The sequence below is a fragment of the Hypanus sabinus genome, chromosome 7, assembly GCF_030144855.1.
Source record: "Hypanus sabinus isolate sHypSab1 chromosome 7, sHypSab1.hap1, whole genome shotgun sequence".
Lineage (NCBI taxonomy): Eukaryota > Metazoa > Chordata > Chondrichthyes > Myliobatiformes > Dasyatidae > Hypanus > Hypanus sabinus.
The window spans coordinates 141,401,280-141,425,832 of record NC_082712.1 but is presented as its reverse complement, the minus strand read 5'-3'; the positions used below and the strand labels follow the sequence as shown (position 1 = coordinate 141,425,832).

General features: G+C 40.4%; 1 protein-coding gene across 1 annotated transcript in view; it reads right to left on the bottom strand.

Moving 5' to 3' along the window:
- tub (TUB bipartite transcription factor) overlaps window positions 1–24,553 on the bottom strand; it is a 346,063-nt gene that overhangs the window by 55,444 nt on the left and 266,066 nt on the right. The window contains exons 3-4 of the mRNA XM_059975792.1: window positions 18,184–18,235; window positions 12,489–12,651 (exon numbers count right to left, since the gene is read on the bottom strand). Coding sequence (XP_059831775.1) covers window positions 12,489–12,651; window positions 18,184–18,235 — 215 coding nt within the window. The remainder of the gene's footprint in view (window positions 1–12,488; window positions 12,652–18,183; window positions 18,236–24,553) is intronic.

Sequence of the window (24,553 nt, the reverse complement as noted above, 5' to 3'; positions counted from 1 at the left end):
GAAATATTCAGATGAAAGGTAGTGGATGGGACTGAGGTACAGATAGTAAATTATTGAAGTAAAGTTTCCAGCACCAGTCTCACGCCTGGTCAGGCAAACCCCATTTAAATCACATTGTAACAGATATGAAAGGTGCTTTATCATAGTCCCACATGAGGGACTCATCCAGAAAGTCATGAGGCATGGGATAAGTGGAACCTTGGCTGTTTGGATAAAAAGATTGGCTTAAAAGAAGAAAGCAGAGGGTAGTTGTGGAAGAAAAGTATTCTGCCTGGAGGTCAGTGACTAGTGGAGTGCCGCGGGGATCTGTCCTGGGACCCCTGCTATTTGTGATTTTTATAAATGACCTGGATGTAGAGGCGGAAGGATGGGTGAGTAAGTTTGCAGATGACACCAAGACTGGAGGAGTTGTGGATGGAGCTGCAGGTTGTCGAAGGTTACAAGGGGATATAGACAGGCTGCAGATTTGGGCAGAAAAATGGCAGATGGAGTTCAATCCGGACAAGTGTGAGGTGATGCAATTTGGAAGGACAAACCAGAAGACTGAGTACAGAATTAATGGTCAGTTACTTAAGAGTTTGGATGAACAAAGGGACCTTGGGGTTCAAATCCATACATCCCTCAAGGTCGCTGTGCAGGTTGATAGGGTAGTTAAGAAGGCCTATGGGATGCTAGGCTTCAGTAACAGGGGGATTGAGTTCAAGAGTAGAGAGGTCATGTTGCAACACTACAAATCTCTGGTGAGACCACACTTAGAGTACTGTGTTCAATTCTGGTCACCTCATTATAGGAAGGATATGGAAGCTATGGAGAGGATGCAGAGGAGATTTACCAGGTTGTTGCCTGGTTTGGGGAACAAGTCATATGAAGCAAGGTTAGCAGAGCTGGGACTTTTCTCTTTGGTGTGTAGAAGAATGAGAGGGGACTTGATAGAGGTCTACAAGATTATGAGAGGCATAGATAGGGTGGATAGTCAGTACCTGTTTCCCAGGGCACCAATAACAAACACCAGAGGGCATATGTACAAAATTAAGGGAGGAAAATTTAGGGGAGACATCAGGGGTAAGTTTTTTACACAGAGGGTTGTGAGTACCTGGAATGACTTGCCAAGCATGGTGATGGAGGTTAAAACATTAGGGGTATTTAAGAATAAAAACACAAAATGCTGGCAGACAGCATCTACGGGAGCAGGTAGTGATGACATTTCAGGCCGAAACCCTTCATCAGGGGTACTTCAGAGCCTCTTGGCCAGACACATGGATGAAAGAAAAATAAAGAGTTATGGGGTAGCGTGGGTTTAGTACTTTTTTAAAGGATTATATGGGTCAGCACAACATGGAGGGCTGAAGGGCCTGTACTGTGCTGTAACGATCTATGGTTCTATAAGCACGCTAATCAATAATCACTGGTACGAAGTGCCATCCAGGCAAGCATTGTACGTTGTCAAACATCATTGCACAAGAGCAGGCTCGTCAGTGCCTTACCATAAATATAGAGATTCTGCAAACCAGCTAACTTTCCCCTCACCTGGTGTCAACTATCACTTCTAGTGTGTCCTCCTTCCCTCCCCCACCCCAGACCTTCTTATTCTAGCTTCAGCCCCTTCCTTTCCAGTTCTAATGGTCTCAGCTAGCAATGTTGACTGCTTCCTCCTCTCCATTGATACTGCCTGATTTGTCAAGTTCCTTCAGCATGTTCTGTGCATTGGTACACCAGAGAAGACCATGATTTGACTTAATAATTTTCCAATAACATTTTACTTTTCTTGTAGATTTCTGTACTGTATAAAAAGTGTGAAGTCATGCAATTCAATTTCAAGGAAATACCCAAGCTAGCAACTTAATTGAACTTTGCAAATAAGCATTCAGTCTTAAAAAGACCATCAAAAATTTTAAGAATTTGGACAAGGATAATAACATGTTTCCATCATCATTGGCTGTCTGCAAATAAATGCTGCCTCAGCAATTTTTAGATGTTAATTTAGAAATCTAGAACATGGACTAAATCTAGAATAGAATAAAACCTATTGTACTGCAAATTTATTATTGTGCATGAAAATATCAGCGTACTTCTGTTAAATAACATTGATGGTAGCTGCCTACTCCATATCACCCAGCCAACTAATATTTGCTCCATGTCCATGCTCCTTAAAATGCTAATAGAAATTGGCCACCATCATTCATTTAGACGAGGTTATTCTTAGCAATTTAAACTTGAATTCAAAGCTCCCACCCAAGGTTCAGATACAGCTTTAGGCTAAGGAATCCTGCTGGGTTCTTTAACCAGGATGTTTCCTACATTTCAGCAGAGAAAACAAATCTATTAGTGCTGGTGCCTGGAGCTTTTAAGCTTCTCAAAACAAGAACATCTCATATCACTGTGCAGTGTCTCATAAACCCAATGTGTTATCTGTCAGCTACTCATCAGAGAGGGGAACACCCCAAGGAGTCTTACTTTGTCTCTAAGTGAGTTGAGGTGAGTTTAGGTTAACTTCAGGAGCATTTATGTTCCAACATGCTGAATTTCAACACAAAGCAAATGCAGAGCAGATTTTAGACTACATAGGCATTGAATTTGGGGTACAATTTGACAACAGCCTGACCGTTCATAACTCCTGAGATTAAGTAGCCTTTTCTTGAATTTGACTATATTTCTGTTTCTGCATTTCGATAACTGAAGAATAAATTTTGGAATAGCTACCTCAAATTTTTAAAAAATGTAATCAGATTAAACATTACTTAAACTAACAAAGTAATAATGTTAGACAATTCAAGCAATCTAGAGCAATTCATCCATCAATATTAGTATAAAATCCACAATTATCCATTAAAGTATAAAACTAAAATCAATTAAACATTTGATAGAATAGGCAATGGCCAATTCAGATTTTTTTGAACATTCCAGTTACATTTTACTGTACATTGTCCTTGGCTGGACAAGAGGTAACTCCATTTTAAGTAAGTAGACTTCAGGAAGAAAATGTAAAATCTATAAATTAATGGTAAAGTGGCAGGTGATTTATTAAACATGTTCATTGAAATCAGAACTCAATCACATGAATACAAGCCTGTTCTATAGAAAATGTTATGATGTAAATCATTATAATAGGCAGCCTTCAGATTTTATTGTATCTAGCTTTGGTGAACCAAGAGCTGTTTTGTGTGGAGTGTACATGGGTGGCTTGAATCATGGGTAGAAAAGATCAGGGACTTTGCTAGAGTAGATGAGGAAAAGTCAGTGATGTGTTTGGATTTAAGATGGCTTCAGATAAGGTCCCACACAATGGCTTGGCGAATGGAGGTTAGATCATGCAGATTGGGAATAATCATCAAATGTGGATTAGCAGTTAAGAGTAAAAGTGAGAGTCATAGTCTCAAAATAAAGAGCATTCAGGACATGCACAATGGGCCCACATTTTATAATTAGATCATCTGTTGAGATGTGATACAAATAAAGTACAAGTCCAACACAGCTCACTCCACTCCAAATATTATGATTAAAAGATCACCTGAAAGATCTCCAGCAAAAGGTAATTTTGAATTCAGCCTCTACAGAGACTCTGTTCACAGAGAGTCACAGAAGGTAGCTAAGCACCAGCTAAGACATTGACTAACAGGACTCCTTAGAAGTTGTTCATCAAGGGAAGGTGGTGTAGCCATTTGGTGTTTAATCAAGCAAAAAAGCTTTCCTTTTGCTTAGGGAGAATAAGTAATGCAGGCAGAAGGCTGAGTGCCCAGACTCTATATGACAGGCCAAGTGAAAGAAAATGAAGGAAAATTCTTAATAAAAACACAAAATGCTGGCAGAACTTAGCAGGCCAGACAACATCTATGGGAGGAGGTAGTGACGATGGGAGGAGGTACTTATTTATTTATTTCCAGCATCTGCAGATTCACTCGTGTTGCGAAGGAAAATTCTTGGTGTTTGAAAAATATATCCATTGACTTCAATCAGAAGGTCTAGGTTTGCTCATCACTTTCAGAAAGCAAACTTGAGGAAAGTTGAGGAAGCCTGGGAGTTTACCATACACATGTCCATTTAATGTAGCCATACTTGTGTTTTTTTCCCTCTCTTGTAGTTCCTCCATTGAAAACAAAAGACCATAACAAGCAAGTGAGACTGGCAATGGAGCAATGGTTTCTTCTAATATTTTGGCCCTCGCTGGCATAAATTAGATTTTAATCTAAGACTGATTTATATTTTAGATTCGCATCTATATGTACTGGAACAACTTAATGTCCTTTTCAAAATGCTTCTGAGAGATGTAGATATGAATTATCATTCTTTTGTTTTTGGAATTAGATTTCACAGTAACAATACAGGAGAAAATACATCAATATATTCTGATCAAATAAGTGTAATCATCATGAGCCTAATCTGCGATCTCTATTTAGTGGCTGTTTATTGTCTAATTCATCAAGGAACTGGTTTTTTTATTGCTAGTATGCCGAGAATGGTTGGATTACTTCTTTATCACGATTCATGAATCATCTGTTGGAGTGATTGCACTCATGAAATATTGATGTAAAAAGCAAATTGCAGTTCTGCAAGGACTTAAAACAACATGATTTATGGTATTCCTTCAGAAAAACTGCTGTTCAAGGTACTGAGAAAATTAGCAACAGAAGCCACTTGCACGTAAGAACAGTGCACCTTATTCTGTGCAGGCCATTCATACCCAAAGAATTCCTGTTATAAAATGAGGCCTGTTAGTTGCTGAGATATGAGGATTGCCCAAGGAAAGGGATATGTTGCTGGGATCAAGCAAGTACCATGGAAATATATCTCATGAACTGTTCATGTCAACTTTGTTAATTAGTTGAATTCACATAACTTTAAATTTTATATAAGGACTTTTCTAATCAGAATGATGAACTAACAATTTGTAAACAGCTAAATTAATAGCAATTATATTATAGTTGAAGTAGAAATCTAAACTGGGCTAATGATAAAAGGCCCATAAATGTACATGTAAGATTAAATGTGACTTTACATAAATTTAATCCAAGAATCTTTAATATCACAAAAATTAAATTCTTATTGAGATTACATATATTCATACAATAAAACTTATCTGACCAGACAACACAAAATGTTGCGATTTCAGATCAACTAACTCATATTTTACAGTGAGAATGGGTTTTGCTATACCTGTAAAACATGCTTACTGCACTTGCTGCCTGGACAGGCCAAAATTTCCACTCCATATCTCCCAGCTAACAATAGCCCTAAGGGTAACCCTACAGAAAGAAAGGACAAGCAACGAACCCTAATGTCTGCCTCCTATTAACCCACCAAATAACTCAGTCAGACAGGTGTTCTATTCTTTAAGAACCATCTCCAATTTTTTTCCTCTCTCCAGGGCAGCAACTATCAATCCAACAGGTTGGCAGCCAATGTATATAAATGCCAGGAAAGAAACAATTGTATCCTGACAACAAAGCAAACTGACAGTCTCCATTATTCATTGCTTCTAATTATCAAAATAATATATTTATAACATTGAAAACAATATCCCAGAGTAATTTTACAGTGACATTTTGGTGACTGTTTTGAACTAGCTTTTTTTGCTACAAAAAAATGACATTCAAACCCATTGATTAAATTACTGTTTTGTCAACCTTGGGTATCTACTACCGTCAGTTTATATTGATTTTGACCTTCTTTTGCTAACCTGCTGTGCATTCCTCTTGTATTCAACAAAAATGCCCACATTCAATATTTCATTTTAAACAGTACAGAGCTGAGCATTGAAACTTTTTTACCGCCATCCAATACAGATGTTATCTAATTTATGGCATGTAATTTTCTTACAGCTTCTCTTCTGCCAGTTGAGATCCCTTGGTGACTATTGTACTTTGATACACATATGTAACCATGGAAATGGGTAGCATTGGAAAGTTATTAGATGATGTAGGGCAGAAGTCTCTCTATAGCTTTAGCCTAAAGAGAAGAATCCCAGGTCCAGGACTAATTTTCCTCCTGCTGCGAACTAACTTACTTCTTTCTGCAAGGAATATATTCCTGATTAATTCCAGAGGCTGGGCATCCAGAAGTCAATAAAGTTCATCTAACTTCATACACAGGTAGTGCTTAGTACAATGCTTTACAGTACCAGTGACTCAGGTTCAACTCCTTCCACTGTCAGTAAGGAGACTGAAAATTCTCCACATGACTGCAGGGGTTCCCTTTCACAGTCCAAAGACGAACAAGTTGATTGGGTAATTGGTCATTGTAAATTGTCCCATGGTTAGGCTAGGGTTAAATCAGGAATGCTGGGTGTCTTGGCTCAAAGGACCAGAAAGACCTATTCTGCCCTGTATCTCAATTAATAAATAAAATAAAATTATCCCCAGTTTTTGTATGATGGATAATTAGGTTAATGAACTGAGGAATCATGTTTAGTTATTCTAAATTGTCATAAATTATTTGAATTATGTACCAGAGCACCATATTCAAGCAAGAATATCAAGATGCTAAAGAGTTGAGGTAAGATTTACTGGAAGTGGGAAGAGGATTTAGTTCTTTGGAGAACCAAGAGAAGCTGAAAATGTTGTCATTGGAGCAGAGAAGTTAGAAGTGTGGTTTCACAGAGATTGAAGGCTTTACATATTCTGTTTACAGTAATGGGAGGATCGGCAAACAGAAATTACTGATTTAAAGTAAGTGGTCTTAAAAAAATGATGAAATCCAGAAGCAGTACTTTGTAGGATGGTGGAAGCAGATTCAAATGCAAACAAAGACAGCACTTAAAAAGGAAAAGAAAATGCAGTTTTGTAGTGAAAGGGTGGGCGAGTGATAGTAATAAGATAGTTCTATTAATGAAATGGTGTAGACATGATGTAGCAAAAGCACTCAATGTATGCCGCACAATTATATAACTGCATTGAATCTCTTATAACACAGGAGAAAGCTTTCAACTCATTAATTCATGTAGAAATTGAACTGAAATCTAATATCTGAATCATCACACCTTGCTGTACATCATTATTGCCATTTAAAGCAAGGAAATTTATTAAATCTGCTAAGTTTATTTATCTGTGATCTATTTAGAGTCAAACTTTCACCCCCAATTCGCAGTGCTATTTGAATGAGAAACAATTTTAAACAGATTACCACGTTAAAACTTGAAGAAAATCACTTTTGAAAAGGAAAGTGAATCTGCGTGATTGCTTGGGAGTTTCTGCTTACATGAATTTAAAAAAAGTAAGCTAATTGTTGGCTAATAGGAGATTGGCTAATTAACTAATTATCATCAGCCAGTAAAAAGAGATTTGGGTTAAACAGAGCAACCAAAATTCTACTAGTTTTATGATGGTGATGGGAAATGATAGGACAGGTTTGGGCCCTAAATTTGAGTAGCGCAAATTTTGAAGGAGCTAGACAGGATTTAGTGGAGGTCAATTAGGTGAGCCTGTTTGAAGGAAAGTGAACAAATGGCAGGTGGAAAGCTTCAGACTGTGTGTCCAGGAGCAGCATTTTCCTGTTATGGTGAAGGGCAAGTCTGGTAAGCTTAGAGAACCTTGATTGATGAGGGATATTGAGGGTCAGTCACGAATAAGAAGAAGGCATAAACTAAGTTTAGTAAGTTGGGATTGAGTGAACCCTTTTAATAATAAAAAGATCAAGAATCCTCTAAAGAGGGAAACCTGGAGGGCAAAGAGAAGGAATGGGATGGATCTGGCAGGTAAGGTTAAGGAAAATCTATTGTTTTGTTAAGAGTAAAAGGGTAACTAGAGAGAGAGAGGTGGTCTGTTAGAGTTCAGAAGGGCTGCCAGTGTCTTAAGCTTCAGGAGATGAGTGAGATTTTTAACAAATATTTATCTTCATTGTTTGTAGTTGGCCTCAGTTAGTCTCGATAACCATGGATTTGCACCTTGGGAAGTTTCCAGGGCGCAAGCCTGGGCAAGGATTTTTTTTTTATGGAAGGCCAGCAGTTGCCCAAGCTGTAAGTCTCCCCTCTCCACACCACCAATGTTGTCCAAGGGAAGGGCACTAGGACCCATACAGCTTGGCATCAGTGTCGTCACAGAGCAGTGTGTGGTTAAGTGCCTTGCTCAAGGACACACATGCAGCCTCAGCCAAGGCTCGAACTAGCGACCTTCAGATAACTAGACGAATGCCTTAACCACTTGGCCACGTGCCAACACCTTTTTTTTTACTGAGGTGAAAATCATAGTTACTTATGAGATAAGGAAAACAAGTGGAAATGTTTTGGAGGACATTCATATTTCTAGGGAGGGGGTATTTGCAATCTTACAGTGCATCAAGGTGAATAAATCCTCAGGTCCTGACTGAGTGCATCGTCAGACCTTGTGGGATGCTAGAGAAGAAGTTGTGGAGGCCCTTACAGAGATATTTTCTTCATTGTTAGCCACTGGTGATGTTCCTGAAGACCGTAAGGTGGCTAATATTGTTTCTTTGATTATAAAGATAGCAAGCACCAGCCAGGGAACCATGGGCTTGTAAATCTGACATTAGTGGTGGAGAAATTCCTGGTGGGAATTCTGAGGGACAGGAACTACCAAATTTTGGATAGCCAGAGTCTGATTAGCAGGAGTCAGCATGAAAAATAGTTGATGAAACTGAATTTTTATTTTAATTTTGAAGAGGTAACAAAACAAGTAGATAAGGGTAGGGCAGTGGATGTTGTCTATTTGGACTTTAATGAAATTAGCTTTATTGGTCACATGTACATCAAAACATACAGTGAAATCCATTATTTGTATCAAATCAAATTGGCAAGGATTATGCTAGGTAACTTGCAAATGTTACCATACTTCCTGTGCCAACATAGCATGTCCACAACTCATTCACCCTAACCCATGTCTTTAGAACATGAGAGGAAACTGGAGTACTCAGAAGTAACCATGCAGCGACAGGGGGAACATACAAACTCCTTAGAGGCATTGGTGGGACTTGAACCCCGATTGCTGGTGCTCTAAAGTGATGCACTATTCACTACTTGTTGTCCAGCCCACGCAAAGACCTTCAACAAGGTCCCGCATGGTAGGCTGGTTGGGAAGTCCCATGGAATCCAGGGAGACATGGTAAGGTGGATTGAAAATTGGCTCAGAAGAAGCGGAGGGTGGTGGTTAATGGATGTTTCTCGGAATGGAGGCTGGTAACTAGTGGTATGCTGCAGTGACCGGCGTTGAGACCTTTGTTACCCATTATTTCTACAAATGATTTGGATGTGAATTACAAGGCAGATGATGTGAAATTAGGTGCTATTGATGATTAAGAAGGTTATCATAGATTACAGGGGTATCTTCTTCAGTGAAGGAAGTGGACTTGCAAGTGGCCAGTAGATTTCAATACAGATAAGTGTGACCTGATGCACTTTGGAAAGTTAAACCAGGATAGGACTGCTTTAGCTTTCCAAAATGCATTAGCTCATGTTTATCTGTGCAGGGTACTAGGACTGCAATGGAACAGGACAACTTGAGGGGGTGGGGTAACAAATGTATGGTTTGTTGAAAGCAGCATGACAGACAGGGTGGTGAAAGAGTCATTTAGCACATTGGCCTTCATTAGTCAGGTCATTGAGAACAGGAGTTGGGATGTTATGTTGTAGTTGTATAAACCATTATTAAAGCCATGTGTAGAGTACTGTGTACAGTTTTGGTTATCCTGTTTAAGGAAAGATGTGGCTAAATGAGCGAGTGCAGGAATATCTGAAGATGGTGCCCGGTCGAGAGGGCCTGAGGTGTAGGGAGAGGTTAGCTCTTTATTCCTTGGAACAAAGGGGAAAGAGGAGCGCTCTCACTAGTGTTCAAAACTGAGGGGTGGATTGCAAAAGTCTTCTCTCCAGGACAGGGAGACCAAGTCCAGGGGGCAAAAGAGAGGGGATGGTTTAAAAGGGACTGGAGGGTAATGTTTTCCATGTGGAGGGTGGTGAGTATCTGGAATGTGCTGCCAAGGGAAGTGGTTGAAATGGGCACAAGTGTATAATTTAAGAAGCACTTTGACAAGTACCTGGAGGGACTGGTCTTGGGAAATTGGGACCAGCTGGTTGGGCACCATAGTCAGCAGGGACTTTTCAGGATGAAGGGCTGTATTGTTCTATGACTCAATGAAGATAAAGTTGGACTCTGAATAAAAATGAAATTGCAAAGGTACTTCAACTTAGCAGTGATTTAGCTAGGGAAAACAATTCTGCTGCCACAGTACTGTTACATAAAACAAATAATCGAAGGAAGAATAGATTATTGTTCCCTTGTGCTTGCTTCATCATCTAATCGAATTAAAGATCATGGCTAATCACATACTTGAGCACTACTTTCCTGCAATAGCTGCATAACCCTTGATTCTCCCAATAGCACCCCTTGAACATACCAAGAGAGTGAGTCTCTTTAGCCCTGGTGAGTGGAGAAATCCTAAAATTTCCTGTTCTCTAGTAACAAATTTCCTTTTATCTCATTTTGGGACCATGTTGCGTAGCTTTAGACACAGCAGCCATCAACCCGCCCTACCATAAAAACTAACGACGTTTGTAAGTTTCCATAAGACAGCCTCTCAATTTCCTCCAGCTCCAGACCCTTTTTGTCATGCATCTCGATTTAATCAATTTAGCAAACTGCTAAATATTTAGCCACAGTTTTGTACCTACTTCGTTGCAGGTAGAATCCACACTCTGATATCGAACTCAGAGCGCCCAAGTTTTTATTCCCAAATAATTTTAGCTTTAAGGCAGCTGACCAGCCCAGGCCACTTGGGTAATCTGTTTTGAACTGTAGTTCGGCCATTAATTGTAATTTTCATTTCTGTTTAGAATGCAGCACTAAATGTGCCCTTCTTTTGGGGGGGGGGGGGGGGGAATAGCCTGACAGATCTGTGAACAAATATCATAGTCAATGTTATGTCACAGAGGATGAGTAAATGTGGTTAACAAGATAGCAACTTAAATAAATAGGGCTTAACAACATTTTTTTCCTGGAAAGAAAATGCACTTCAAAATAATTACCAAAACATCACTGTGAAATTATCTGAAATCTAAGTTACCTTCGCAATTAGAAGCGAAGAGATACTGACTGTCAGTTTTCATTGACTGTATGGGGGTTTTCGTCTCTCCTTGCTGCTGAAATACAATGGCTGCCTGTCTGCAGGATCAATGGCTGTGATCTCATTGTCATAAGTTACAGCGATCTGCAGTTATACATCAACAGATTCTAGAACCAGTGAACATTGATTTATTGTAAAGGACAGGGATTGGTTGGGAAATGTGTTGCAAATGAAGCCGTTTATCTGGTACAGCAGGGAAAGGTATCAAATTCTGATACTGATCCTTCCACCCATTTTTTTGTTATTTCAGTTCCAATAGCACATGACCTCTCCTGTTTACAACCAGAATGGTTTCACTTGCCTTTGCTGAACATGATTACAATATTTCCTTGTACTATGGATAAAATAATAGCACAAGCTGTTGAACTTTCATTACATGACCTACACGACCACATGTTCTGTTTTGTTTTATTTAGGATATCCAACATCTGCAATTTTGTTTTTAAATTTTAGTCTGGTACTTGTTTGTTCCAGTCCCTGCTGTTTGAGAATAACCGCCGTCAATAAGCTGGATCTGTCTACTCTTTAACAATCGCTTTTCCAGCGACATCAAAGATGCCCAGAGCTGAAAAAAAATCAGTCCCTATTTAAAACCTCAAATGTTTTTGCATTTTGAATCATCAATGTAAAAGGGTCAATATCACTGTCAGTGGTAGGTTAACTTCTTCAGTAGGCTCAGTCCAAAGGCTAAAATTACTGTGATTAGAAATTACACCTCGTACTGTTGTGAAATAATAATTTAATAGGAATTTACACCAGAAACAGCGCAGACAATCTAATCCCATTATAGCAAACTTGATTACGTATGTATCCTCTTTCTTCTAAAGGAACTGGACAAGTCTCTGACATTAAACTTCAACCCCATGCCTTCAGGAACACAAACATCTGAGGTATTAAATAGAGGGAAATGTCTGAACGGTAGATTCTGTGGGAGTTTATTTGCTGTTGCTACAAATCATCTAATTAAGATTAACAAACAGACAGTAATGGATCATCCTTTATTAAAAACAAACATTCTGAAATTGAACTGCACTGGTTAGTACAATGATCACACGCATAATTTTTCCTTTTGCCTCCCTCACATTAGCACATCGAGAAATGACCGAGCACTGCCAACAAGCAGAATAATAGTTCCACACCTGACCTTCAGTCAAGCTTATTTTTGACAAAAGAATTAAGGCAAGGAAGTAACACCAAAAAAAATGGAACAGGTGTTAAAATACGTGAACTCTCAAAGGCTCAAAGGTCCAATTTAATGTAAGGGAAATGTATACAAAACAGATCCTTAAATGTTTTTTTTCTTCAGAAGCATGCACGAAAACAGCGAAGTGCCCCAAAGCATGAACGACAGATAAACATAAGAACCCCAAAGTCCCCCCCCCCCAATGGTTTTAGCAAATCGCCAGCAGCTTGCACCCACTTACCGTGATAAATGGTGCTGCTGTTACTGTTCAGATAAGACTCGACTAGAGGGGCCTGCTCCTCCGACTGCTTCATCCGCCGAGCCCGAGATCGGCTGTCCACGTTTGGCTGGACCATCAGCGGCTCCTGGCGTTTTTTCTTCTGCTTCTGTTCCAGTAAGGCTCGCTGTGGAAAGCAAACCCCTCAGTTACTCAGCAACCTCGCGTAAACTAGTTTCAGTTTGACTGAACTTTAGACCAAGGAAGCGTCCGCTGCGGTGAACAATGGCCTAACCGCAGTGAGAGGCTGCGGCTCATCGGACCGGGGCAGTGCCGCGCCGGCCACAGACAGCCGGACGCTCCCTGGCAAACGCCTGGCTGGGCAATCTCTCTCCGTCCGGAGCTGTCAGTGAATTCTCGCTCTGAACCGTCCAGGGATACCCCCGGGGTGCGCAATCCCCCTCCCATGACACCGAGGGAATCCCCCTGTCCGTTCCCGGGAGAGCTGGACCCCGGGGGAATGATGCTACTTCCTCAATCAGAAATTGTTTGTCTGAGTGAAGTATTAAAACGGTATTATAATATGCGCTTAATATATTTGAATCAAAGTGATATTTATTATCACTGACCTTAGAAAACTTTGTTTTGCGAAGATACAGTGTACTGCAGAGACATTTTTATAAATTACAAAAATAAATAGCCCGAAAAGAAGCTCATGGACCCTTCAAAGTTTAAAGTAATTTTATTATCAACGTGCATATATGTCACCATATATAACCTGAGATTTCAGCTTTTCGGGGGGGGGGGGGGGTGTGGTGAACTATGTGCCTGTCGGGACACGCCCCTGCTGACTGCTCCTGTGGCTCCTCCCACAGGCCCCTGTATAAAGGAGACCTGCGGCCTGACGCTCGGCCTCAGTCTCCAGGACCTTGTATGATAGACACTCACTCCTGGTTCCTTCTTCCAGTCAATAAAAGCCGATATCTCGCCTACGTCTCAGTGTGAGTTATTGATGGTGCATCAGGGGGGGTCACAGTAAATTCAAGAAACATGATAGAATTAATGAAAGACCACACCCAACCAGATGGACAAGAAACAAACCGTGCAAATACAAAAGAGAAGAAAAAACAATAATACTAATAAGTAAATAAATACGCAATAAATATTGAGGACATGAGACGAAGCATTCTTGATAGTGAGTGCATAGGCTGTGGGAAAAATCCAGTGATGGGGCAAGTCAAATTATCTCCTCTGATTCAGGAGCCTGATAATAACTGTTCCTGAACCTGCTGGTGTAGATCCTGAGGCTCCTGTACCTTCTTCCTAATGGTAGCAGTGAGAAGAGAACATGGCTTGGTGGGGGGGGGGGGCTGGGTCCTTGATGATGGATGCCTCTTTACTGCAATAGCGTTCCAGATTAATGTTGTCAATAGTGGGGAGGGCTTTACCCGTGGGCAATATCTATTACTTTTTGTTGGATTTTCTGTTCAAGGTTATTGATGGTTCCATATCAGGCTGTGATGCAAACAGTCAATATACTCTCCATTACACTTGTTTAGAAATTTGCCAGAGTTTTAGATGTCGTGCTGAATCTTTGCAAACTTCTAAGCAAGTAGATTCACTGCCATGCTTTCTTTGTAATTGTTCTTATGTGCTGGGCCCTGAAATGACAGATCTCCTGAAATGCTAACACTGATGAATTTAAAGTTGCTGACCCTCTCCACCACTGATCCCCTGATGCTTGTGTTTTTCAAGCACCTTAAAACTATGCCCTTTCATGTTAGCCATTTCAGCCCTGGGAAAAAGTCTCTGACTATCCACACGATCAATGCCTCTCATCATCTTATACACCTCTATCAGGTCACCTCTCATCCTTCGTCGCTCCAAGGACAAAAGTCCGAGTTCACTTAACCTCTTCTCATAAGGCATGCTCCCCAATGCAGGCAACATCCTTGTAAATTTCCTCTGCACCACTTCTATAGTTTCCACATCGTTCCTGTAGTGAGGTGACCAGAACTGAGCACAGTACTCCAAGCGGGGTCTGACCAGGGTCCTATATAGCTGTAACATTACCTCTCAGCTCTTAAACTCAATCCCACGGTTGACGAAGGCCAGTGCATTGTATGTCTTCTTAACCACAGAGTCAACCTGCGCAGCAGCTTTGAGTGTCCTATGGACTCGGACCCCAAGATCCCTCTGATCCTCCACCCTGACAAGAATCTTACCATTAATACTATATTCTGCCATCATATTTGACCTACCAAAATGAACCACCTCACACTTACCTGGGTTGAACTCCATATGCCACTTCTCAGCCCAGGTTTGCATCCTATTGATGTCCCATTGTAACCTCTGATAGCCCTCCACACTATCCACAACACCCCCAACCTTTGTGTCATCAGCAAATGTACTAACCCATCCCTCCACTTCCTCATCCAGGTCATTTATAAAAATCACGAAAAGTAGGGGTCCCAGAACAGTTCAATTCCTGCATTCCTTTCTGCAACTGAAAATAAATGCTTCATTTTTCAATTTCCAATTCTGATTAAAGGTCATGGACATGAAATGTTAGCTCTTTCACCACCTTTCTTTCCTCTCAGATTCCATCATTTTCAATGCTTTGCTGCCTCCAACAGTCACCTCACAGCTTCTGTCTTCATTTCCAACCTTCCCTCCTCCATATGCCTATCACCTCTGCTCACCTCCTCTTCTGGATCCACTTGCTAGCTCCTGCCCCACCCCTTCATTGAGAGCAATAGAGTAGAGAACCACAGAGAGTTAAAGAGCAGAATCAATGGAGCTAGTTCTTAGTATTAGAGGCATAGAATTGTTAGACAAAAGCCCTGGTTGCATTTTATTTCTCTGGCAATATTTATGAGCATTGCCAGGGTCCCTGCGATGCAGGATGGCATTGACAACGCACATCTCACTGCATGGATACGATATGCATTGCAACAAAACAAAATCTATTTTCTCAATGGCCACACTGGGTGACTGTGCATAGGGCAATGTGTATATCACTGCCAGTTAATCCTTGAGTAGTCACGTAGTTTTCATTCTGTCAAAATCCATTGCATCATTAGAATAGATGTCACCTTGTAGGCTAATTGAAGGGCAGTGGGAATAAGAGGCTTTTTTTCAATGGATTATGAGCCACAGAGAGGACATGCAGCACAAACCACTACAGTTGTATCTTTATGGCACCATTCAAATACACACAGAAGCATTGCAAAATTCCTCCTTATCTTGGTTAGCATATGTAAATTAGGTGGTTTTCTATTATTTTCATATGGTCCTCTTCCTAATGCAAAGGTATTTCTGGTATCAGTCCTGTTGTGGACTATATGTCCTAAGGTTTCCATAAGCAGATATCTGAATCATTCAGACTAGTAAGGTCCCAGGTTCAACCTGTGTGTGTGCTGCAGAAATGGATTCCAGCTTTGGTTGACCACAGCTCTCAGAAAAGAGTGCGTAAACAAAATCTGTTGGCGAGCTGGAATTGCTTGCTTGTAAAAGGGAAAGTGTACCTGGCCAAGTACAGAAAACTGTGCCAACTAACTGTATTCAGCCTCTCACTGTTTTGCTCTGAGATGCGCACCTGCTTCAAAAGGATGGCAATGATACTGGTGCCTCAGAAGTGAAGGGTAAGCTCCCTCAGCAGCTCTACCATAATGAGGTGATCTGAGAGGTTGGTTATAGTTAGAATTAACTTCTGCTTGAGCATGGACCTGGGCCCACCACAATTCACCTACCACCACAACAGACATAATCTCATTGGTTCTTTCATCTGCTTGGAACACCTAGACAACAGAAAAGCATATGTCAGGCTGCTGTTTATTTCTAAACTTGGGCTTCTATACCTCCTTCTGCAACCTGGATCCTTGACTTCCTCATCAAGGGACCACAACCAGTATGAATCAGTAATAACATGTTCTTCTTGCTGACAATCAACACAGATGCACATCAAGGATGCGTTCTTAACCCACTGTTTCACTCTGTATATACTCCTAACAGTGTGGATAAACACAGCTCAAACATTAACTGTAAATGCACCAATTACACCACGGCTGTTGGCAAAATCTTAGTTGGCAACGAGGTGTGCAGGAATGAGATAGTACAAGTTGGCTTGAGTGGTGTATTGACAAAACACTGCCCGCAACATCAGCAAGATGTTGATTGTGGACTTTAGAAAGGGAAAGTCAGGAGAATACTCACCAGTCTTCAATGAAGGGTCAATGGTGGAAAAGGTGCAAACACGAGGAAATCTGCAGATGCTGGAAATTCAAACAACACACACAAAATGCTGATGGAACACAGCAGGCCAGGCAGCATCTATAAAGAGAAGCACCGTTGACGTTTCAGGCCGAGAACCTTCGTCCTGACCTGCTGTGTTCCACCAGTATTTTGTGTGTGTTGGTGGAAAAGGTGAGCAGCTTTAAGTTATTGGATGTCAACATCTTGGACTTAATTCTGGGCCCAGCACAATGATGCAATCATGTAGAGGGCATATCAGCAGCTCTACTTTGTTAAGAGTTTGAGGAGATTTGGTATGTTGCCAAAGATGCTTGCAAATTTTTATAGACATACAGTGGTGAGCACTCTGACATGGTATGGTGACTCCAAGTAACAGGATCACAGGAGGATGCAAATGGTTGTCGGCTTAGTCAGCTCCACACTACCGAGGACACCTTCAACATTCGGCACCTCAACAAATTGGCATCCATCATGAAGAACCCTGAGCATAGAGTCATGCCCTCTGCCATCAGGAGGGAGGTGAGGAGCCTGAGGGCCCACATTCAATTATTCAAAGACAGCTTTTCCCCCACCCCCAGAATCAGATTTCTGAATGACCCATGAACTCATGAAAACAAAATTGTTTTTTTTTGTTTGTACTGTCTATTTTGTAATTTATAATTATCTTATGTCTTTGCACTGTACTACTGCTGCAAAACAACAGTGATGATAAAGCTGATTCTGAGCTTAGCAGTGAGCACTTTGTCAATTCTTTGCCTGGGTTCCTGTATGAAAATATTAGTGATGACCAGTGGCCATGAACTACACTGCAGTGGTTGAAAGGAGATTAGCAGTAAAATAGACACAAGTAATTATTGATAAGATTCTTCAAATTGCCAAAACTATGCTTGACTTGGTACAATACTTGATGTGTATAAGGTTGGAGAATTACCTAACATTGAAATCCAATAGAAAAGTTGACTTCTGCAGGGATATTTGAAATAACCCATCGGTGAAATACCTTGGAACAATTTCAGCAAGTTAATGCCCCTGATAAAATAACAGAGAGTGGAAGGAAAAGCCTGAAATTGGAAAAGGCATTAGTGCATGAATATCTATAAAATGTTTTGTGGATGTTTACAGCAGATATTAACACCTTTAAAACAAACACAATAACAGAAATACACTGTAGGTTGTGCAGTATCTGTGGAAAGCATAGAGAAGGTAATGCTTCAGTAACTGGAACACTTCCTTGGGTGTTCTGACTGCAAATGCTGCCCAACATGTTGAGTCCAACATGTTGCCCAACAGTATTTAATGTTTAGATTTGCAGCCTCTTACTTTGTTTTGCAAATAATTTTGAAGAGTATAACATTGGCCAACAGATGGTGTATTACAAATTAGCCACCGATTGACTCAAAACCAGATAGATTTCGAAGGGAAAAAGAAAACAAACACCGTTATGTATGGTATGTAAATATTTTACCTGTTTGTCAAGCTTCTGTTGTCGCAGGTTACTACCTTCATCATCCAGTACACTGTGAGGGTAAAAAGTACAAGTAATCAAAATATGTCTACTCGAAATTGACATTGCACTTTGTGCATCTATTCCAAAAATAAACTTGTAAAACCATTGTTACTGTGCAGCTTATAACAAGCTGCTGTATTAGCCCTACTCTTCTTTCTACATTTTCTCTCTGCATTTCTTTTTACATTTCAACTAGAATTAGGTAGTAAAAAATAGCACAGAGGGTGAACAGCCAGAAGTTGTGGTCCATGTAGGTACCAATGAAATGGAAAGGATGAGTGACGAGGTTCTGAATAGGGAGCTAGGAGCTAAATTAAAGGGCAGGACCGCCAAGATTGTGATCTCAGGTTTGCTACCCATGCCACGTGCTAGTGAGTCCAGAACTAGGAAGATTATACAATTTAATATGTGGTTAAGGATTTAGTGTAGGAGGGAGGTCATACGGTTTTGGATCATTGGTCTCTATTCCAGGGAAGGTGGGGCCTGTACAGAAGGGACAGTTTGCACCTGAACTGGAGGGGGACGAATATCCTAACAGAAAGGTTTGTTAATGCTACACGGTGGGGTTTAAACTTGGGTTGTGGGGGACATGGGAACCAGACTGTCAGAACAGTTCGTGGAGAGGTTGTGGATGCAGATATTGGTAAGACCGCAGACAAAGTTAGGAATCAAAAGGTTGAGCATGGTGTGACTAGAGTCCTGAGCTGCGTATATTTCAATGCAAGAGGTATTGGAGGAAAAACAGATGAGAGTGTGGAAGATGAGGCAGCTGGTTTACAAACAGAGGTATTGTGCAGTGAGGAGAGGTTGTTGATAGGGCAAAAATGCAGTCATCAGGTTGAGTTGCAAAGTAAAAGGTGGACAAGATTGAAAGGGTGAATACAGGACTGAAATTATTTGAAAGTACGCAGTATATGGAATAAGGTAGATAACCTTGTAGCACAGTTGCAGATTGGCATGTGTGATGTTATAGGCATCATTGAATCATGGCTGGAGGTGTATATCTGGGAGCTTAATGTCCAAGGATACACGTTGTATTGAAGAACAGACAGGAAGGCTGAAGGGGTGGTGTTGCTTTGTTGATACAGAATGAAATCAAATCATTAGAAGGAGGTGACATAGGGTCAGAAGCCATTGAATCATTGTGGATAGAGCTAAGGAACTGTAAGGGTAAAAAGATCCTGATGGCAATTGTATACAGACCCTCCAAACAATTGGCTTATAAATTACAGAGGGAGATAGAAAATGCATGCCAAAAGGGCAATGTTACAGTAGTCATAGGGGATTTCAGTATGCAGATAGATTGGGAAAATCAGTTTGGTGCTGAATTCCAGGAGGGGGGAATTTCTAGATTGCCTACAAGCTGGCTTTTTAGAGCAGCTCGTGGTTGAACCCACTAGGGGATCTGATATTATGAACTAGATGTTGTGCAATGAACCAAAATGGATTAGAGAGCTTAACGTAAAAGAACCCATAGAGGTAAGTGATCACAATACAATCAAATTCATCCCGAAATTTGATAAGGAGAAGTTGAAGTCAGATCTATCAGTATTATAGTGGAGTAAAGGCAATTATAGAGGCATGTAAGAGCAGTTGGCTAGATTTGATTGGAAAAGAACACTAGCAGGGATGATGGCAGAGCAACAATGGCTGGAATTTCTGGAAACAATTTGGAAGACGTAGGACATTCCAAAGAGGAAGACAAATTCTAAAGGCAAGATGACACGACCATGGCTAACAAAAGAAGTCAAAGCTAATATAAAAGCCAAAGAGAGGGCATATAACAGAGCAAAAATTAGTGGGACATTACTATAATTGGGAAGCTTTTAAGAACCAACAGAAGACAACTAAAAACATCATTAAGAAGGTTAAGATGGAATACGAAAATAAGCTAGCCAATAATATTAGAGGATACTAAAAGTTTCTTCAGATACATAAAATGTAAAAGAGGGGTGAGAGTGGATATTAGACCACTGGAAAATGATGCTGGAGAGGTAGTAATGGGGGACAAAGAAATGGTAGACAAACTGAATACATATTTTGCATCAGTCTTCACTGTGGAAGACACCAGCAGTATAATGGAAGCCCCAGGTGTCAGGGGTCATGAAGTGTGTGAAGATAACCATTATTAGAGAGAAGGTTCTTCGGAAACTGAAATGCCTGAAAGTAGGTAAGTCACCTGGACCAGATGGTGTATACACCAGGGTTCTGAACGAGATGGCTGAAGAGATTGTGGAGGCATTAGTAATGATCTTTCAAGAATCACTGGATTCTGGAACGGTTCCAGACAACTGAAAAATTGCAAATGTCACTCCACTCTTCAAGAAGGGACAGAGGCAGAAGAAAGGAAACTATAGGCGAGTTAGTCTAATCTCAGTGGTTGGGAAGATGTTGGAGCTGGTTACCAAGGATGTGGGCTTAGGGTACTTGGAGGCACTTGATAAAATAGGCTATAGTCAGCATGGTTTCCTCAAGGGAAAATATTGCGTGACAAATCTGTTGGAACTCTTTGAAGAAATAACAAGCAGAATAGACAAAAGAAAATCCATTGATGTTGTTTCCTTGGATTTTCAGAAGGCCTTTGACAAGGTGCCACACATGAAGCTGCTTAACAAGCCACAAACCCAAGGTATTACAGGGAAGATTATACCTGGAGGATTGTGGGCAGTTTTGGGCCCCTTATCTTAGAAATGATGTGCTAAAACTACAGAGGGCTCAAAGGACATTCACTAAAATGATTCCAGAATTGAATGGCTAGTCATATGAAGAGTGTTTGGTGGCACTGGTATTCACTAGAGTTCAGAAGAATGAGGGGTGACCTAATTGAAACCTATCGAGCAGTGAAAGGCCTTGTAAACATGGATGTAAAGAGGACATTTCCTATGGTAGAAGAGTCTAAAACCAGAGGACACAGCCTCAGATTTGAGGGATGCCCTTTTAGAATAGAGATGAGGAATTTATTTAGTCATAGAGTGGTAAATCTTTAGAATTCATTGCCACAGGCAGCTGTGGAGACCAAACCTATGAATATTTAAGATTCTTGATTGGTCTGGGCATGAAGGGATATGGGGACATGGCAGAAGACTGAGGCTGAGAGAAAAATTGGATCAGCCATGATGTAATGATTAGCCAAACGGTCTGATTCTGCTACTATATCTTATGACCTTGTGGTCTTATGGAAATGAGCTGTTTTGGACAATGTCATCCATGCTGACCCTTACGGCTATCTACACACACCCTATTTGTTCTTAATAGGTCCATATCCCTCAATGTCTTTCTTATCTACTGCATTTTATTAATATGGTTATAAGCAGATAGACTGGCGTCATTTCCTCCTAATTTGCTTTCCAGATAGTTCATTGGGAAAAAAATGTGAATGATAGTTTGTGATGAACTCGTGTTTTATTTCACTGCTGAAGGAAGTGTTTGAAGGTTAAGAAGTTAACTCAATGGGCAGAGCTCTTGACAAAGAACTTTGTATTCTCACTAGCAACAGGAGAGGTCTCAAAGGGCCAGAAAGTAGTAATGTTGTTCTTATTTTCAAGAAAGGGAAAAATCGATTATCCAGGAAACAATGAATTGATGAGCCTCACATCAGCGGCATATAAAATATTAGAGAGGATTTGTGGTGCATTTGGAATAACATAGCCTGATTACGGACACGCAGCGTTGGCATTGTGCGAGGCAGGTCATGTCTTACAATTTTGATTAAGCTTTTTGAGGGTGTGACAAATGTAATAAAGTAAAGTAAAAGTAAAATTGATAAGGACAATGAATGTTGGTTACTTGGATTTTAGTAAAGAATTTGGCAAGATCCCTCATAGTAGGCCAATCCATGGTGATTTGGCAGTAGATTCAGAATTGGCTTGTCTATGGAAGAAAAAGTGTAGTAGTGGAAACAGAACAATGACATTGAATAGGCTGTTCGACTCATGGATATGCAGGGAATGGAGATATATGGATCATGTACAGGCAGAAGGGAATTAGTTTAGTTCAGTTCAGCATCATGTTTGACACATATATTGTGGGCTAAAGGGCCTGTTTCTAGTCTGTAAAGTTCAATGTTCTGGATTCTTCCTAGATCCCAGGCCAACCTCAAGCAATTCAGCATTGAATCACAGGAGACATTAATGACAAATTGCATGCAGTGTTAATGAACGAACTTCTTTAGGGTAAACAACTGCCCTGTTAAGAAAGTAATTGTCAATTGTTATAGCATTTTCTGTATTTATTTCAGGTTTCAAGCATCTGTTTTTGGAGCTTTCTATTACTCTTGAGCAAAGCATCAAGGTCAAAAGTTAGTATTTGTCTATGTCAATACACTAAAGGAAGTTACAACCATTTTCAATAAGAACACAATTTCAGCTCAGTTTAAATAGAAAATAATTGACTATGTCAAGTCTATTTCATTTATTATCTTTATCCATGATCAGCACATTCTAACATGAAAAACAATGAGCACTCATCTCTACGACCAGTCAAACCAATTATCTATGTAAGGAGAAAATGATATCTCATGGTATATTGAAATTTCTGTTCATTCCTATGTTGCATTCCCATGCTGAATGAGGCAGCTTCTACATTAAAGCATTCACTGACAATGCTCTAATTTCAGTGGATGGATTTTCCAATGGGAAAGCTCAGGAGCATATACCTTCTTATCAGAATAGTTTCAATGCTCTCCTATTCTGTGCATTGTCTGAATTTATGGTAATTAAACCTTCATTCTTGTAATGAAAGTAAGACACTAAAGCAAACTTAGTAAGAGATGTTAGGCTCTGCACGTAGAATGAATGTTAGGTTGGAACAGTTACTGCTTTGTATTGTATAAATCAATTTCATAAGCTCGTAACTTCATAAGCTGTTCCATCAACAATTTTCAGTGGAAGAGCTTCTACATAAGAAAAAAAAGGCTCGGGATACAGTTTCTTCTAAAATTGAAAATGGAAACTATTCATAGAATCATAGCCATCGAATACTAGAGCAGAGAAAAAGGCTCCTGTGCCCCTAATCTGTCCTAAACTATTACCTGCCTAGTTACATCAACATGTACACAGACCACAGACCGCCCCATAACCCTCCCATCCAACTGTTGAAATCGAACCCGCATCCACCACTTCCACTGGCAATTCCTTCCACACTCTCACCACCTCCCGAGTAAAGAAGCTCCCCCTTGTGTTGCGTTCAAACATTTCACCTTCTACCCTTAACCCATGACCTCTAGTTCTAGTCTCACATAACTTCGGTGGCAGAAAACCTTCATGCATTTAACTTATCTACCCCTCATAATTTTGTATACCTCTATCAAATCTCCCATCGATCTTCTATGTTCTAGGGAATATTCAACCTTTCCCTATAACTCAGGTCCTTAAATCCTGGCAACATACTCATAAATTATTGCTGCACTCTTTCAATTTTATTTCCACCTTTCCTGTAGGTAGGTGACCAAAACTGGGCACAATACTCCAAATTAGGCCTCACCAACATCTTATACAACTTAAACATAACATCCCATCAACTGCACTCAGTACTTTGATTTATGAAGGCCAATGTGTCAAAAGCTTTCTTTACGACCTGAAATACCTGCGACACCACTTTCAAAAAATAATGGATCTGTGTTCCAAGATCCTCCTGCACTCCTCAATGTCCTGCTGCTCACCATGCATGACCCACCATGGTTGGTCTTCCCTAAGTGCAACAGCTCACATCTGTCTGTATTAAGTTCAATCTGCTATTCTTCACCCTATCTCAGTGGCCGATCCAGATCCCACCGTAAGCTTTGCTAGTCTTCTTCACTGCCCACGACACCACCAATCTAGGTGTCATCTGCAAATTTGCTGATCTAGTTTACCATGTTATAATCCAATTCTTTGATATTGATGACAAACAACAATCGACCCAGCACCGATCCCTGTGGCACTCCACTAGTCACAGACTTCCAGTCAGAGAGGCAACTATCTACAACCACTTTCTGTTTTCTTCCATGAAGCTAATGTCTAATTCTGTTTAGTATTTCATTTTGAATGACAAGCAACTGAACCTTTTTGACCTACATTCGACGTGAGACCTTGTCAAAGGTTCTGCTATAGTCCACATAGACAATTTCCTGGCTTATTCTTAGAGGCTTTCTTAAACAACGATACAACCTTAGCTATCCTTCAATTCCTCACTTGTGGTGAAAGATTGTTTAAGTATCTCCACTAGGGATCTGCAATTTCTGCACAGGGTTTGAGAGAATACATTGTCAGGATCTGGGGATTTATCCACCCTAATTTACTTCAAGCAGTGAGCACCTGCTCCTCTGTAATCTGAAAGTGGTCCATGAGCT